The following is an 18118-nucleotide window of genomic DNA, read 5'->3' on the forward strand; positions in this document are numbered from 1 at the left end:
TGCTTTGAAAGACAATTTCAAAGAGCAGAGGGATTGTGTAGGACAAAGAGAGAATGTTGGGGGCCAGTTTGTGTTCAGGGCCAGTGAATGCTATGCTAAGGCGTCGGAGCTCTAGCCTGTAAGTAGTGGGAACCTTTGAAGCTTAAGCAATGAGGACAACCGCAGCAGTGTGCAAGTCACAGGAGTTAGGAAGACTAATTTCAAAAGGAGTTTCCTGATATAATGAGTCAGAAATAACATCAACCTAGGTTTTGGTGTTGGAAGAGCACGAGCACAACACTCTGAAAGAAGCAACGTGAGGTCCTGCCCTAAGGCTTGGAATTACCATCTTCAGGGTAATTTTGCTTTGCAGGCCTGTGCAGACTACTGTCTCCGCCACCGGGGTTTGGAAACGTTTCCACAACACCAGACAGCAAGCAAACGCAAGTCCACCATGAAAAGGTTTACGTAGCGCAGCACTTGCTTGGAAAAGGTGTCCTCCGGAAAAGGGTGCACCAGGTTTCTTCAAGGGTCTTAGACTATGCCGAATTCTGGCAACGAAGGAAAAGGCAGGTCTGCAACCAAAGAATTCTTCTAGGATGGTCGTAGATCACAATTTCTGGATTTAAAAAGCCTTAGCAGGTTGAGCACAGCCCTGCAGGTACATCGAACCAGTCCCACTACGCAGCATGTGGGAGCAACAAGGGCGCCTCCACCTTCCCACCTGCTTTTTGCACTAGTCCGATTGCGAAAGGAGCTCACAGGAGTCATCACTCCCTTCCCCCCGGTACTGGATTAAGGCTGTTAACAGACGCGGGGGACGGTCGCCCCGCCAGGAGCAGCTGCAGAACCGGGCCGGTCCCCTCGGAGCGGCCGGGCAACGCTCAGGCCGGCCGCCGCCCGGGGCGTGGCGCTCGTGGCGGGGCGGGGCGAGGGGCCGCAGGGGGAGGGACGCCCGCCCGCCGCTGGCCCCGCCCGCCGCGGCCCCCGCCGCAGTCTGCCCGCTCCTCGGCCACCCGGCAGTAGGAGCAGCCCCGGGCGGCGGCGCGACGGTCCCCGCCATGTCTGCGGCCATGAGGCAGAGGTTCGACCAGTTCCTGCACCAGAAGAACTGCATGACTGACATCTTGGCTAAGCTCGAAGCCAAGACCGGCGTGAACCGGAGCTACATCGCGCTCGGTGGGTGCGGGGCCGCGGCCCGCCGGGGGTCGCCGCCGCTGGCCCGGTCCCGGGAGCAGCTCCTGCACCAGCTGCTGGGGAAGCAAGTGGGAGAGAGATCGGGGAAGGCAGTGTGGGCGACAGACAGGGCCGAGCGGCATGCTCGGGGACCAAACTGACTGCGCAAAAAGGCCGGGGGCAGGAGACCCCGCCGGGGCGGCCTGGGGTGGGGGGGCGCCGGCCCGTGTCCGCAGCCAGGTGGCGGAGCGCCCGGGGCCCGGGGAAGGGCCGGCGCTGACGTGTCTGTCCCCGCGGCCGAGCGCCTTGTCCTGTTGGCTTTGCGCGGGGTTGGCGCGGAGCGGCGGGGTCCCCCGCGGGCACGGTGGCGGAGGTCCGCGGTCCTAGCCAGACCTTCCGTGGAGCTCCGCACTTGGAAGGGGTGCCACTCGGGAGGGGTGGGGGCTGCGGGCCGGCGCAGGAATCCAGGCCTCCGGACCCTCTGGGGAGTGGGGTGCCTGGGGCTGGTGCGCGGCACGGCGCGGCCTCCTGGGGGAGTGAGGGCGGGAGGAAGTGCACGAAGGTGCATGCTGCCCGGTATCCCCAGACTCGAGGCAAAGCCCCGCGAAGGCGCAGGCCGAACCTTCGTGAGGTTTGTTTTTCTCGATCGCCTAGTATAGGCCAAGCCTTGCGGGGTGGGCGGGGGCTGCCGGCTCAAGCGTCTGTCATGCCACCTGACCCGCTTCTTTCCTCGTGTCTCCAGGTGTCATTGGGCTGGTGGCTTTGTACCTGGTGTTCGGTGATGGAGCCTCTCTCCTCTGCAACCTGATAGGATTTGGCTACCCAGCCTATGTCTCGTAAGTGGCTCCCCCTGCGACCGTCCCTTCCTCCCCTTCACTCCCCTTCCCCCATCCAGGGCCGCCCTAGTTACTATATCTCCCCATTTCCTGGGCGAGAGCAGTCAGAGCACCGGAGGGTAGTAACGACTGCTTAAGGTTACACATTTTAGAGCCTTAACTTGATGCCTGGTCTTCTGATGACTAGCCGAAATGCGTATTTCATCAGATCGTACTGGCGGCGTGTGTACCTTCTAATGGATGCCCAAATGGAAAGTGTTACAACAAAGTTGTCCTACCTTTACTGCTGGGGAGATCTCGACGGGTACAGAGAACTGATTCCTTCTCCCTAATGATTATTTTAATGTTTATTTCACCTTATGTTTATGTACGTAGACAGTAAAACCCCATCAATTAGGGCTTTCTTAATTCCGGATTAATGTTAATTCAGGCACTGAGGAGAATTTTGTCTTCGTTTAAAAAAGGCTTGCCACTTGTTAAAGGCGATGGAAACACTTATCCTAATAACAAAACAAACCTTACACAATACATCCCTGCTCCTTGGTTATATAAATGACTCATTTATGTAATTAAATTAAAAATGAATCATATCAGACAGATTAGGATCTGAATTTATTATTGTTTTTACTCTACAGTGTGTTTATTTTGGAAATAGTCTACAATTTCATTTTTCCAGTCATTCAAGTAGGAATTATTCTTCCCCACAATTGAGTTTTGTTTTACTCTACAGCTCTTCCCAGGAAAGCTGGTGGAGTTTGCTTTCATTGAATTGGTCTCTGCAGCTTTCCTCAACCATAGGGATGAAAATAAAGCAAGGAAAAATTTTCAGCTGGGATGCTAAGACACAGATAACGCATAATTACACTTGTGTCTGTCATTGGCTGGGCTAGAATGTAATGTATTACTCGAAAGGAGGAAACGTGGTTTAGAAGAAGTTAGTTCTGATTTGAACAATTAAATTGAAATTACATAAGTAGTAGTTACTCTATTAGTCTGGTATCTTCCCTTAGTGGCCCTCCAGAAAGTCCATAGAGGACACTGCTTGCTTATGAATTTGGAGATCCTCAGTTGAGAAGAGCTTTATCCTCTCCAGCATCACCTGCTAAAGCACCGTCCAGATTTCATACCAAAAGATGCTGAAGCAGACCAGGAGAACTGGTTTGGCCTTCCGATCAATGAAAGAGGTATACGAATAGCAGTATTCCGTAAAATGTAGTCTCTTGATAGGTAGTGTACAGAGGAAGTTTGCAGGCAACCCTAGTTCAAACTGGCTTGCACATCCCTGTGTCTCTGACAACAGACAGAATCACCCGGTAGCTCACTCCTTTACTTTCACTTTTCTTCTGTTTATGTATGTATTCTCATACAGGAGTTCTTTTAAAAAGAAGGATTTTGAAGCGTTGTTCAGTTTTGTGCTCTGGATATTATTGATCACATTTAGAACTAATCTTGTGTGGCAGTTTAGTAACTGCCTCTCTGCTTGAATTATATTGAACGAGCAAGGAATCTGGATTTTAAAATACCGAATAGCCTAAAAACCTTTTTTTCCATGTGAGTGCTGTTTGGCACATAATCTTGAGAAACATAACCTTCTCTGTTGGTGTGGTTAGATCACGGGTGTGGGTTTTAGAAAGGCAAAAGGTGGAGCCGGCCTGGTGGCACAGTTCACATGTTCCACTTTGGTGGTGCAGGGTTCACCGGTTCAGATCCCTGGTGCAGACATGGCACCGCTTGGCAAGCCATGCTGTGGTAGGCGTCTCACATATAAAGTAGAGGAAGATGGGCACGGATGTTAGCTCAGGGCCAGTTTTCCTCAGCAAAAAGAGGAGGATTGGTAGCAGATGTTAGCTCAGGGCTAATCTTCCTCAAAAAAAAAAAAAAAGAAAAAGAAAGGCAAAAGGCTGTTTCTAGGTGGGATGTGTAGATTCCTGGATATGACTGAAGATGTGGACAGAACTCAAATATGTTTCTCCTTGACCTGAAGTGGATTAATTCTAGCAGGGGCCATTTTTTTAGTCATTTTAAAGTAATTTCAAGCCAGCCAGTTTCAACGTCATTTTTTGTAGTCATTCTGTCATTCAGTTTTTACATAGTCAGTTGAATATTACTGCCTCTTTTTACTTACAATAAGATAAATGTTCCTGTCTATTGCTACGAACTCTGTGAAATGGTCGAGATAGTCATATTTCTGAGTAGTTCGAGTAAGTGAGTTTTACACATTTTAGAATTATTCTATTCACCCAGTATATACACTTTATTTTCTTTTCAATTGGAATATTCTGAAGCAAAGTGACATTTGTGGTACACCTTAATAGGTGTTGGAAAATATTAAAAATCTATTAGAAGGAATTTAGTGATTTAGGCAAAAATTCAGGAAATAGTGAGTATCTCCAGATTAGTATTTCTTCATAGGCTGCTTCCTTTTGGTAGACCCAGCTCTTTTACCTTTAAAATAATGATCATAGGGAATTAAATGAGGGTTAGTTTCTGTGGGGGCTTGGACATTGCCCCCAAATACTGTTCTCAGCCTTGGCTGCCCCTTGGAATTATCTGAAGAGCCTTAAAAAATAGTGATGCCTGGGTTCCAGCCCTAGACATTCTGATATAATTGGCCTGGGGGGGGCGGGTGGCCTGAGTTTTGGGATTTTTAAAGCCCCTTGGTCTTTTATAATTGGTGAAGGATTCTGGTGGGCAGCCGATGTTGAGACGTGCTGGTGGAGAGCAGCAGCAGTAACCTCTGCTTTTTACCCTCGAAGACGGGCTGAAGGAAAGGAAAAAATGGCTACCGACTCTGAGAACAGTCCAGAAGCATACCTGGCCTCTTCTTTGTGAAGGAGGTTGAAGGAGACCTGGGATTGTGTGCACAGTCCAAAGCATACAGACCCCGGGTTAGTAAATATTCAGACAGTGTTCCACGAGTCTAATCAAGCCTGTTCACACCCAGCGTGATTGTGTCACTGTCAGAAAGTCCTTGAAAACGGTGGTATTAGTAGCATGTAAACCAGCGTTCCTTCCAGCGTGATTTATGTTCACCTTCACGTTAATTGTTCTTACCTCTTGCAACTCTCCCTGTGCTCCCCAGCCAGAGTTATTTTTAAAAATACAGGCTTATCTATTTAGCAAAAATCAAATGCCAGCTATGTGCCAGGCAGCACTTTGGATGCCCCAGGGACTGAGGTGGACCTGCTCTCTACCCTCTTTGAATGGACTGTCTGCCAGGGTGAGCTGCAGTAAATAGCCCTCTGACAGAGGGCCAGACCCAGAGAAAATGAGCAGGGAGCTGTGGTAGAGAATAACAGGAAGGACCCTCTTTACATTTTTATCTGAGTTACTATTTGAGTTAAGACCTGAGGAATGAGAAGGGGCCAGCCAAGAACAGAGGCAGACAGACGCAGCAGCGTGTGCCAGGCCCTGGGGCAGCAGGCGCTTAGGCTGTTGGAGGTGCGTGCGTGGGACGCGATGTGAGAGGGCCAAGTGGTGAGGGAGGCCAGGAGAGGTGGCGGTGCCATCAGGCATGGGCGGTGTGCGTTTTATTCTGGGTGGTTGTAGGGGGTTTGCTCGTTTTCTGATTGCCTTGGATGGGTTTTAAATAGGGGCTGACATGGTGCGATTTACATTTTAATGTCATCTTGGCTGCTGTGACCTCTGGAAAGAATTGGCGATCCTGCCAAACTATGGCCGATCGCTTCCTTTCTTACCTTTCAGCTTTTGCTCCTGCTGTTTCCTCTCCCTGGGCCATCATGGAGAGGGGCCTGCAGATTGTGTGGAACACTCAGCATCAGGCCCAGAGCCTGCAGGGCGCGGAAGTAAAATTTGGAAAAGCTCGTGGCTTCCTTGCATTCCTCACCTTGGGAAACCTATGGATGGGACTCAGGGCACCTGGCTGCAGGTCGGGTCCTGGCCGGTTGGAGCACGCAGATAGCTGAAGGCCTGGCTGGTGCTCAGGGAGGACAATCAGTTCCTTATTTTTATTATAAAAAATAATTACTCTTGTTTTCTCTTCTCTTTAAAATACTCTTATTTTCTGTGTACATAATTTCCCTTTGAGCTCCTTGAGAGCAGAGCCTTTAATCCTCCACCTGTACGTTTCTAGACTTTTTGGCCACCCTGTCTAGGTGATTTGAGATCTGATTCCAGCCTTCTCATTATCAAAAGCTGTTGACAGAATTACTTTACTCTCTTTCCTTTGTCTCTTCCTGATAAGAGAAGGCAGACTGCTGGATTATAATAGGGAGCTCCATTATTAAGGTAGACCTACCCGCCCCCATTTTGCTGAGATATCATTCACATGCAACCCTTTTAGAGTGTACAGTTCAGTGGTTGGTATGTTTGTAAAGCTGTGCAACCCTCACCACTATCTAATTCCAAAACATTTTCATCACCCCAAAAGGAAACCCGGTACCCGTTAGCAGTCACTTCCCATTGCTCCTACGCCTCGGTCCCTACAAACCACCAGTCTACTGTCTGTCTCTGTGGATTTGCCTGTTCTGGACATTTCCTGTAAATGGAATCACGCGATACGTGGCCTTTTCTTTCTGGTGCAGCGCTGCTCTTAATGGCGCTACACAGATGAGCCTGCTGAGCGGCCTCTCCAGAGCACGTGCTGCGCTGCCCCTTCATGCGCATGGCCCGTTGCCTAAGCCCGAAGGTACCTGCTCCCAGTGGTCCTGTCCCTGCTGCTTTGTCCAGATGGGATTATGAGAGAAAATTTAATGACTTTATTTTCTACTTTAATTTTTGCCCTGCAGAGAAAGGAAAGGAGGGAGGTTTGCTTTGTGTTCTATTCAGCAACCTTTTTGTTTAAAATTCTATAAAAATGTGTACGAATTTTGCTCTTTTCATTTCATATTTTTCTTAAGGATCAGGCTGCCACCTTCCTGGGACCATCAGAGATCAAAAATGTAGTCTGATTCCTTTAGTTTTCACATGATCCCGGGACAGAGAGGGAGAGTGTTTCCCAGGGTCACACAGAGGCCACAGTTGCTCTGGACCCTCAGTTACCACACAGAAATGTGAGCGCATGTTTAGACCCATCTTAGTACCAAGGTTGGAAGACTTAAAGATGTTTCGAGCTCACCATTTTGGTGTCTATATTTAATCTAATGTTTGCTAACACTTTTAAATCTCATGGTCACCTCAGTGGTGCGTCATTTTATCTTCTGTGTGTGCTCACCAACCATTGTAAACTTTCACTGCCGGTACAGAGAGTGTTACTGCTTTTAGCTGTTTGCATGGCTGCTGACCACCTGTGCAGCAGTTTATTCAATAGCTACTTGTGTATCCCTATATAAGTGCTTTACAGATAGAGCTCATTTAATCCTCTCGACAACCCTGCAATGGAAGTGCTATGATTGTTCCCGTTTAACAGACGAGGGAACAGAGGAAGAGAAGTTACTTGATTTGGATGTCACAACTAGTCGATGGTGAAACTGGTATTTAAACCCAGGGAGTCTGGCTCCAAAGTCCATGTTTCTCACTTTTATGTTTTATTACTTCCCATGTGGCTCTTTGTTCCACAGATACGTGCCATAACCCAAGGCAGAGATGAAAATTGAACTGTTGGTGTTAACTTTTTTGTTTATCGGTCTGACACTGTCAACACATTACCTTCATGTACTGTATTGTTCCTCTCAAATAAGGTACTGAAGTCCCAAATCATATGTCTGCACACATGGTCATTGGCAGTGGTTTTTGAACATGTGTTAGAATGTATTGTCAACACTTTTTCTCTTGTTACATGTTATGTAGCATTAATTTATGACAACAGCAATTATAGATAGTTATTTGCAGAGACTTGCTCTGTTTTACCAGTTCGAGCCCATCTAAAGGTGGCACCCTGAATCGGATTTCCTGCAGCAATGCAGCCTTCCCTTTAGTTCTATGTCAGGAGGCAACAAATTTCAAGGAGGAGATGTTTGGGGATGACCCCTGTGAGGTCAGATCAGAAAAGGGATGGTGAGGGGGATAATTTGGAAAAAGAAAAAAATGCTTGTCAAAATAACTACAAGAGTTGTAATAATTAACCACAAGTTAAAACGATGGCATCTTCTTAGCTAATGATACACAGCAGATAAAGTGAGGGAACATAGGTTAAAATGGATTGAAAAATACTTGTTTAGGATTTGCAACGGCAGACTCCTGAACAGAGGTGCATTACCCAGAGGAGAGTTTGAGAAAGTCGCCCTGGTGTGACTGACAGTTGTGAACCGCTCCGTTTCGTGGAAGCAGAGCTAGGTTCCCTAGGGATGCTGGAGGATATGTGTTTGTGGTTCTCTTCTTAGACTCGTTAGGGGCGTGTTTGTTTTCTTGTGTTTTTTTTGAGAACTTGTAATTATCTTGCCTTTTCTCTTTTTCGCTCATGAGAACTTGGGAGCAGATACCTTTTCTACTAAGCTGCTTGTGTTCCTATTACACTAGCTTTGCTCTCTGCAACTGGATGTTCTTTGTATGGTGCTTTTAAGAGCAGAGCAGAGCAGAGCATGCCCGCGTTTTACTTCTCTGGGTGGTATGAAGCACATGCAAATATTCTGGCCAGCTGTGCACTTGGATCACAAATATAACTGGCATTCTGAAAGAAATAAATAAATAAAATGAAAATATATATATAACTGCCGTTCTGTAAATTTTGCCTTAGGTAACAGAAATCTTCAACATTTGAGCATTTTACCTTTGTCAGCTTTTTACTGGTTGTCTTTTCACTTAGTATTACTGCTGAACTATTTTAAGATGGAGTTGTGGAGAAAACTAAGAAAATAATCAAATATCCTTATAACAATTTGTGATTATTTTTGTGGAGAAGTACAGCCAGAATTTTGGTTAAGTATTTTTTTCCCCTTGCCTGTGTCAAAGAGAAAAGAAAGTTTTGAGAAACAAATAATATGCATGATGTAAATTATTTATTCATAATCTAGTTTCTGGGCTCTAAAGCAGTTGTGGAGGGAAATCCCATTCCTAATACTGTTGTCCCTTGTTATCTGTCCGGGGGGTTGGTGCCAGGACACCACCTGATACCAAAATCCGGGGGTGCTCAAGTTCCTTATATAAAATGGTGTAGTATTTGCATGTAACCTGCACACATGCTCCCGTGTGCTTTAAATCATCTCTAGATTACTTATAATACCTAACACAATGTAAATGCTATGTAAATAGTTGTTATATTGTTTAGGGAATGATGACAAGGAGAAAAGAGTCTGTACATGTTTAGTACAGACTCAGCCATCATAGGCCTTTTCATCCCTGCTGGATGAATCCATGCATGCAGAACCCACAGATGCAGAGGTCCGACTATACTCTGTTCTGGAATGTTCCCTATAAACCTTAATGAACCTTTTTTCCCTCTCTTTATGTAGGACCTAGAGATTTGGTCTCTCTGTCCTTCTTCTGAGCTGCCTTCGTCTCCCCCCGTCCTGGAGTTCTTCTCTTTTTCAGGAGTTAGTTTTCAACTTAATACCTCATATGGTATTTAAAATAAGTATAAATACATATGGGACCTTTTAAGGTGTATAGTGGCTATTGATAACATTACCAATTAATTAATTTTGAGGAACAGTGAATTAATATAGCAGAAGTTTAAAAACAATTTCAAAAATTGCTAGTGAAATTACTTTTTTGTAGCAGTTGAAATTTAAGTGGGGGCTGTAGAAACCTATCCTGACTTCATTCTATCACTTGCTCACTGTTATGGTTCCCAGGAGTCCCGCTCGGTCACACGGCCACTGCTATATATATCCTGCAGCTTCTGATAGTCAGGCCAGGCGATCTGGTGGAAGGATCATTTACGTGTCAGAGGTAACTCTGCACAGTTGTCTTCATCTTGATGTCACCCCCTTTTGTCTGGGAAAGGTCGGTTTAGGTTGTTCCTGTCTAGATTGTGAGGGTAGTTGAGCTTAAGTTAGACTTCATGATACCATACTTGACATAGATATTCTATTTACAGAGCCATCAATTTTGTTGACAAAGGGTGGTCCCAGTAGGATTCACATCTGCTGTTTTATTGCTTCAGCCATTCATCTTTTTAAACCATCTATCTATCAAACAGTGGAATGCGTTCAGTTCTGAGTTATAAGATGTTAGCTAGGAGAGGTCTCAGAGATCAAGCTGCTGGGGTGATAGTTGCCTTTAACAGATTGGGAAACCAGGGCCACAATCTGAAGTTACTTGACTTGGGTCACAAGTCTCTTGGGGCCAAGCCAGGTTATAGGTGTAGGGATGTCTGATTCCCTTGGCCTGTGCACTGTCAGCAATTCACATGGTTTATATTGGACTGTGCCTAATCTTCCATTTTGCATTAAAAACCAAAGTGGTGCACAGCTGGTTACTAAGATTCCTGTGATTAAACACCAAAGTGTTTGACCACTGAATGACTGCTTTTATTTTCTTTATTATTCAGTGTCCATTAGAGATACTGTTTGGTTTTTTGGGGGTATTTTTTTGGTGAGGAAGGTTGGCCCTGAGCTAACCCTGTTGCCAATCCTCCTCTTTTTGCTTGAGGAAGATTGGCCGTGAGCTAACATCCATGCCAGCCTTACTCTATTTTGTATGTGGGTTGCTGCCAGAGTGTAGCTGATGAGTGGTGTAGGTCCACGCTTGGGATCCGAACCCACGAACCCTAGACAGCCAAAGGGGAGTGCACCGAACTTAACCATTACACCACTGGACTGGCCCCAAGAGACGTTTTATAGATTCATCTTAAAATGTATTTGCTTGTGAATTTAGCTTACTGCATATTGTGCATTTCATGAAGTCGGTCATTTTATACTATGAGAACACTATCTTAAAGGGTAAAGGAGCATGGTATATTTTTTTCATTGTTCTTGTGTAGTCCTCTTAGAAGGTAGTTTCTACATATTTATTTGCCGCTAGCTATCTCCTATCTTTTTTTCAAGTAGGGGAGGAGGAGTGGGCATGACATAAATAGTAAATCAGCAACTCGGTTTTATTGTATGTTGTTTTCTTTCATTAGTCTCTCTCGCTCTGTTGGTCCTTTTGCTTTGAAAGCACACCTGCTCTGCAAGTGTAACTTTTGGAGCACCTGTAGTTTCTGACCTTTTTTTCCTTGAAGAAGAAAAATCTTTTCCTTATTGGCAAGGAAACAAACTAGTGTTTATATCTTAAAACGTGTGATGTTTTGTCCCTTCTAATTTGACACACTGTATGTGTCAAATAATATTTGCAATGGCAGACTCCTAAACAGAGGTAGTAGGAAATAGGAAGACCATTTTGCACTGTCAGGAGTTCCTCCCCACACTCTGATAAATACAGCGCAAAGCAGTCCCATGCGTAGTGGCTGTGGATGGTCACATTGTGTGTCTGCTGCATCAAAAAAGATTGTAAACATTATGGTCTGTATTCTTCATGGTCAAGCTTCAAAGCATCTACCTTGAACTCTGGAATATTTGCTATTAAACATAACTTACCACCTTAGAAATAGAACAAAGCAAATGGACCAGAAGCAGATGCTTTTTTGTGCTTTAGCAACAGTACATCTCAAAGCTTTTTATCATTGTAGGGTTTTTTTAATTAACTGCTTTTTTTGATGTACTGTCAGTCTGGTCATATAATCTACTCGTTAAAATTAAAATCCTGTTGATGAGTACACCTGCTTTTAGTAGTAAAGCCAATGCTTTGAAGACATACCATGTTTCTTAATTTTATGTCATTTGGCTAGTTTGAATTGTAGTGACTAAGTTACATATGAACTGTGTACAGGACGGGTAATATGTACCCAAGTTTCTTTGGTGTGAGTAACTGGAAGCATATGGACATTGACCTGATAATCACTAGCTATACTAACCTTCGGGCAAATAGCTTAACTTTTATAAAACTCTCTCATATGTAGGGGGCTGGCCCCGTGGCCAAGTGGTTAAGTTCGCGCGCTCCGCTGCAGGCGGCCCAGTGTTTCGTTAGTTCGAATCCTGGGCGCGGACATGGCACTGCTCATCAGACCACGCTGAGGCAGCGTCCCACATGCCACAACTAGAGGAACCCACAACGAAGAATACGCAACTATGTACTGGGGGGCTTTGGAGAGAAAAAGGAAAAAATAAAATCTTTAAAAAAAAAAAAAAACTCTCTCATATGTAAAAGGGGGGAATAATATTTGTCAAACATTTAGCACAGAATCAGACATTCAGTGAGTGCTTAACCAGGGCTCGTTGTTTCTATTAACATACAAAGAGGAAAATTGACTTAATTTTAGTCATAGTTCTCTAACTCTGTGTCATTGGGCTTTTAAATGATTAAGAAAACCTCCTAAGTAGTATTTTCTTTCACTTATTTTCACTTATTTTTCCACTTACCTCTTTTTCGTTCCTTGTCTTACCAGTTTTTTCCTGTACTTCTATCAGCAGCATTGTTATTCCACGAGCCATGAAGTACAGTAAAGTTTTCTTCTTCAAAGTTGTAAATATGTGGTTTGGCTAGTGGCTTTCTTCTGTTTTGGGACAGTGGTATCCATGTTCCTAAGCACTGGGTATAATTTTAACTAACAGTTTTTTAATATTAAATCCAGTTTTTACTTTGTTTTATTCCCATGGAGATTTCCAGTTTCCCATAACTCCTCCTCCAAAACCCCCCTTCCTGGGGCCCCTGCCGCAGGCACACATGGGCTGCTTAATTGGGAGTGGAACCATTTTTTGACTGTGGACTTTGGGTCCATGAGAATCATTGTTTTGGCCGAAAGGTTTAAGGACAGTATCAGTACATTGTCAGCGCCAGGCGTCTGCTTCCTGGTTCAGCGTGCCTCTGTCACTGATCACCCAGCTCCTCTCACCGTTTCCTTCGTCCCCCTCTGCTAAGAATCTACTGGAGAAAAGGAAAGCCAGCCAGGTTTTTGGTTTGTACTGACAGCAAATAATCTTATTTACTTTTTTCCTTTTTTTATCTTAAGAAAAATTATCACAAAGTAAAGAAGATTAAGCTAGACAGTCTTATTTCCTGTTAGAAGCTCCCTTTAAGTATATCATTTGGAATATAGGATGTAGGAATGAATACTTGCAAAACTTCTAAATGAGCCTTTTGGATTTGTCATCTGTCTTTTGCTTACCCTTCATTGTATACATATATGTGTATAATACATAAATATAATAGATGCGTATATACTCCATTCTACTGTAGGGAATGACATTTTTCAATTTAATGATGTGAGTGAAGGCATTGAAATACCCATTAACCAGGAATAACCTTTGATTCTGAAAGAGTTGATAAGGATTATTATAGTTAATTTATAACTACATTTAAGTAAGAGAATGTAACATCCATCCCAACGATACAATGTCACTGAAGTTGTCATTGATGGAAGAAGAAAATCTCAGTAAGTGAAACTGTGACAGAAATATCTCAGATGTAGAAAATATGGCTTCCCCCACCATATCTGCTTTTCCATTTGCTAGTTTTAATTTCTTAATGATATAACCATAGAATATTTACAATAGTAAAGATTAGGTAGAAGTTGGGTAGCATATTATTTGACATATTTTTTGTATTTGTTAATTGCTTAAACTTCTGAATGCTATTACATGTTACACATAATAAATATGGACTTTGTTCTAAAAAGACAAGGGTTCAAAACAAATATAAATGGCTTGTACAATTCATATATAGAAAAGCATTTTTATCTATTTTGCTTACTAAGAGCATGAATCTGAATTAAGAGCATGTACAAGTGGATGTTTTCCCTCATGGATGTGTTGTGTCTATAATAATTCTAAAAATATTGTGGAGGGTTATCTCTTTCCTGTCCCCCCAAGTGAGCGTTAACTGAACATTTTGAAAAATTTACTTGTTAGATGAAACCTCAGCGAGGGAAGCATAGCTGGTTCTAACCATGTCTAAATGTCTAGCAAGCTTGGCTTGAAAAGCTTTTGGTGGTGCCGCTCACCTCTCTTATCAGGATTCAGTCAGCTGCATCCCTTAACAGTGGCCTGAGCAATAACGACCTTGAATTGTCTAACGTAAGCAGCAGTCTGGAGGCTGACACTCCATGGCTGGTGCAGCAGAGATCCACGCTCTCTCCTGCTGACCTTGGAGTGCTGGCTTTCCTCCTCGTGCTGGTTGCCCCAAGGTTAGCAAGATTGCCTCCTTTAGTGCTGGCCCTCACAAAATTATGAAACTCATGAACAGTCCTTACTTTACATGATTTCTTTCTAATGAAGTGCTTAGGGGCTTTGCAGCCTAGTCGTGTCCATGGGTCAGGGAATATCTTAGGTTCTCTGAATGATGACTCCTAATTTGGGAGGGACAGTCTCAGCCCAGGACCATCTCTGCTCAACCTTTGTTTTCTTCACATGTGTTTAATGCTGTCCTTTGGCCATTCCTGGTTCCTGCCCTTGCTTTTAGAAAACAGCAGCAAAGGTATGAAGAAATAGATGGGCCAACAAGGGTAGAGGCAGCTAGTACCAGTCACTGGGGCTCACTGGTCTGGATGAGGGCTGGCCAGTGGGGTAGATTATGTCCATATCAGTACTAATCCAATACATAACAAATTTTGGCCAGTCCACCTTTGCAGCCTGGGCCTGGGAACTGTTTTCAGCAGTGTCAGAATTTGTTCCCACTGACCTGCAAGTAGGATTTCTGGGATTTCAGCTCACTCTACTCTTTGTAGCATTTGGGATTTGAAGAGTGAGGTATAATGAAAATCCATGGGTAATTCTCTAATCTCCTTTTAGCCTTATTAACAATGCTATTAATCCTTTACCTGCTCTGCTTAGCCAGAAGGACTGGAGTGTTACTGTTGCCCTCTTTTCTTTTCAATCTCTTGCCTCCCTATGAAAATAAATTATTACCATGTTATAATTATTACCCAGTAAGAGAATATTTACTGAGTCCTTACCCCATTCCAGTTGTTGTTTCTAAGTACTTTACACGTGTTAACTAATTTAATTTTCACAACAACACAGTAAGATTTATTATTCCTACTTGACAGATAAGGAAACTAAGGCCCAGAATAACTTGACCAGGGTCATGTGTCTAGCGAGTGGTGGAACCAGGATGCAAAGCTGCACGCTCAGGATGGTGAGATGATGTCAAGCCAGACGAGCACTGGGAAGAAATGAAGGGAAAAGCCTGGCTCTTCCATAATTCAGTGTAATTCATAATTTTCTGATAGTTTGCTTTGTTTAAAGAGAAAATTAGAATGAGTCAGTTTCATGTGATGAGCTGTATGACTTTTCTCTCTGTATCTTTCTGTATATGTGTGAATTGAAGGGCTTTTAATGCTCTAACACACCACGGATTGTGTCTGATCATTGTTAGAGAAATTTGTTTGTAAGAAACTCATGAGCTGTTTCCTCAAGAGAGAAATTAAATGAATGTTCACTTTAGTGTTTGTTTTTAACAAAGCCCTAAAGAGAGACCTAGTCTCTTAGGAGGAAGTAGTTATAGAAAGTCTGGTGCCCGTTTTTTTTTCCCCCCAAATAGAATTTTTTTCCTCCCTTTTGTTATAAAAAATAGTACATACTCATTGCAAAGACCTTAAAAAAGTAAAGTTCTGCAATCGCAATACCCAGGATTAACTCTATACAATTTTAAGTATATATTTCTGGGTGCCATTCTTGGTCTGTAAACACACAAATATATCTTTTTTTTTTTTAACACAAAATTAGTAATTTCCTTTTTACACTCAACACTATATCTTGGACATCTTTCCCTGTTAATATCCTTTTTAAAGATTTCAGAATATTTCATTGTATGGATACACCAAAATGTATTTCAACAGTCCATTCCTGCTCTTAAAAAATGAGCGAACACATGCCCCCGTGAACTTTGAGTTGAAATTCATTTGAGTATCAGTGTTTCCTCTTCGAACTTCATTATTTTGTCTGTAAAATGTAGAATTTGAACTAGTGCATCTCTAAGATGTTTTCCCACTCAGTAGTCTACGATTTGTGATTCTGCTCAGTGACTGTTTAGAACTGCCAGCTGCTCCTGTAGCGTTGCCAGCCGGCGTCTGCACCCCAGCCACGTCTCTGCTGCTCGCCCAGCACTCACTTCTCTTTTGCCTCCTGCTTGAGGGCGGTGGAGCTCTGCCCCTACTGCATGGTAGGTGGCTCAGGAGAGAGAACAAAGAAGTCCCAGCACCGAGCCTAGGTGGCCAGGCCTTGGGAATATGGCAGTAAGTCTGCAGAGAGCAGTGTAAGACCATAGTGTCTGTCTTTTGTCAGTGGCCCCCCTGGAAGTAGTTCTGAGCCCAGGGTCAGTGTCTGTGGTGCAGCTAACATATGCCACTTGAGGCTGAGGTGGCACTAGATAGAGTAAGTCAGTGGCCTAGTACTATGGAGAGCGTGGTTGCAGTTGTCCCCAACTGCTGTTGGGACAGTTTCAGAGTTCATCTAGGGTTTGGCTTTTCTTGTCTCTTGGCGTCTCTTTCTCTGCTGGAAAGGGGTGGCCTGCTCCCTGGCTACAGCAGATTGGACCCAAATCGGTCATTTGGATTTTCTCTCCTAGAAGTAACATGGGGAGGTGGAGCTGAGACAGAAACTTGAAGCTGGTGGTTCTGAAACTTGGCTCTGCCTTAGGATCACCTGCATAGCTTTCTGAACACACATGCCTGTGCTCTGTGTGCCATGGAGTCTGAATACTCAGTCTGAAGAAGGACCTGGGCATGTATCATTTAGTCAGTTCCCAAGGTGGATGTGGGTCATCACCTGAGTCTGAGAGCCAGTGGACTAGGGCACGAACTCAACACCATCCTGTTCACTTCTGGTGGTTCCCCTGCAGCCCCACCACCCACGGAAGAGGATGGAGCGCACAGCCGTCCTCCCGGGATCTGAATGTTGAGACTGACCTTTCCTCCTGTTTGCCTGCTTTGTGACCACTGTCACCTTCCTGAGCCTTGATTTCCTCCAGTATAGGAGTAGATCTCTGGGGTCCCTTCCAAAAGTAAGATTATAAGCTCCTTTGTATTATATTAATGCCATAAATATTTATTAAATGCTCACTTAGGACCAGACGTTTTGCTAAGTGCTCTGCAGGCTGGTGGTGAGTTATTCTAGTGAGGAAAACAGCATGGGCTGGTGGGACAGGCACAGGCTCTGTTGGAGTCAGTCTTAGGTGTGAATTCAATCTCTGTTCCTTGTAGATGGGTGCCCTGCACAAGTTATTTTTCTTCCCTAAGCCTCAGTTTCTTCCTCTCGAAAATGAGAATAACAATACCCATTCCATAGGGCTATTAGGAAGCTTAAATTAAATAATTGTTAGGTTCCTACCCCTCCCATTCTTTAGCTTTGCCATTTTGGCTGGACTGCAAATGACCTAAAGGCGTTGAGGGCATCTTATGATTTCTTGAATCCCTTACGTTGCCTGATAGGTTGGTACATCCTCCTTCTGATATGTGAGGTGAAATATGATTCAGTACATGGACATGGCAGAAGAGTGTATTGTTGAGTCACCTGTGTCCACTCACATGGCCAAGGAAGTGTATAAGTAAATAGCATTCTGGAAACCCCAGTTTTAAACTCTTTTCTTTGCTCTTTTTTTTTTGGGTGAGGAAGATTGGCCCTGACTTAACATCTGTTGCCAGTCTTCCTCTATTTTGTATGTGGGATGCTGCCTCAGCATGGCTTGGCAAGCGGTGTGTAGGTCTGTGCATGGGATCTGAACCTGCGAACCCTGGTCTGCTGAAGCAGAGCGCATGAGCTTAATCACTACACCACCGGGCAGGCTCCCTTCTTTCACCTTTTTGAGTCTCAGGTTCTTCAGCTGTAAACTGAGTGGGTTAGACTATCTTTTATGTTCTTTCTTGTTCTGACTAGCTTATGATGTTGTGACTGAAGGCTTTCTTAGTTCATTTAAAAAGTGAACATTGTGCTATTTTAAATTAAAACAATAACTAAATGCTCCAGTAGTATGAGAAGTTCTATAAAAACTCTAAATGAGCCTCTGTGGTCTTTTCCAGTCTTCTTTCATGTGCCCTTGTTTCTCTACAGAGAAGTGATCGGTGTGTGTGTTCAATTTTGAGTTCTTTTCTTTCTGCTTTTCATTGTTACCATATAGTCTTCCAAGGGTCTTCACATGGAAACTTTTGAAATCGTATTGTTAATTTAGGGAACCATTTTTTTAATTCCTTGAAGCACTGAACTTGAACTGTTTAGGGTAGTTTTTCTGTTTTTGAATCCGTGGATCTTGACTAA

General features: G+C 43.9%; 1 protein-coding gene across 1 annotated transcript in view; it reads left to right on the forward strand.

The window, feature by feature from the left end:
• The first annotated feature begins 897 nt into the window (after positions 1 to 897).
• Positions 898 to 18118, forward strand: part of REEP5 (receptor accessory protein 5) — a 36806-nt gene continuing 19585 nt past the window's right edge. Inside the window, exons 1-2 of the mRNA XM_070571294.1 lie at positions 898 to 1158; positions 1898 to 1991. Of these exons, the coding sequence (XP_070427395.1) occupies positions 1041 to 1158; positions 1898 to 1991 (212 nt within the window). The 5' untranslated portion in view covers positions 898 to 1040. The remainder of the gene's footprint in view (positions 1159 to 1897; positions 1992 to 18118) is intronic.

This window comes from Equus przewalskii, chromosome 13 (genome assembly GCF_037783145.1).
Source record: "Equus przewalskii isolate Varuska chromosome 13, EquPr2, whole genome shotgun sequence".
Taxonomy (NCBI): Eukaryota; Metazoa; Chordata; class Mammalia; order Perissodactyla; family Equidae; genus Equus; species Equus przewalskii.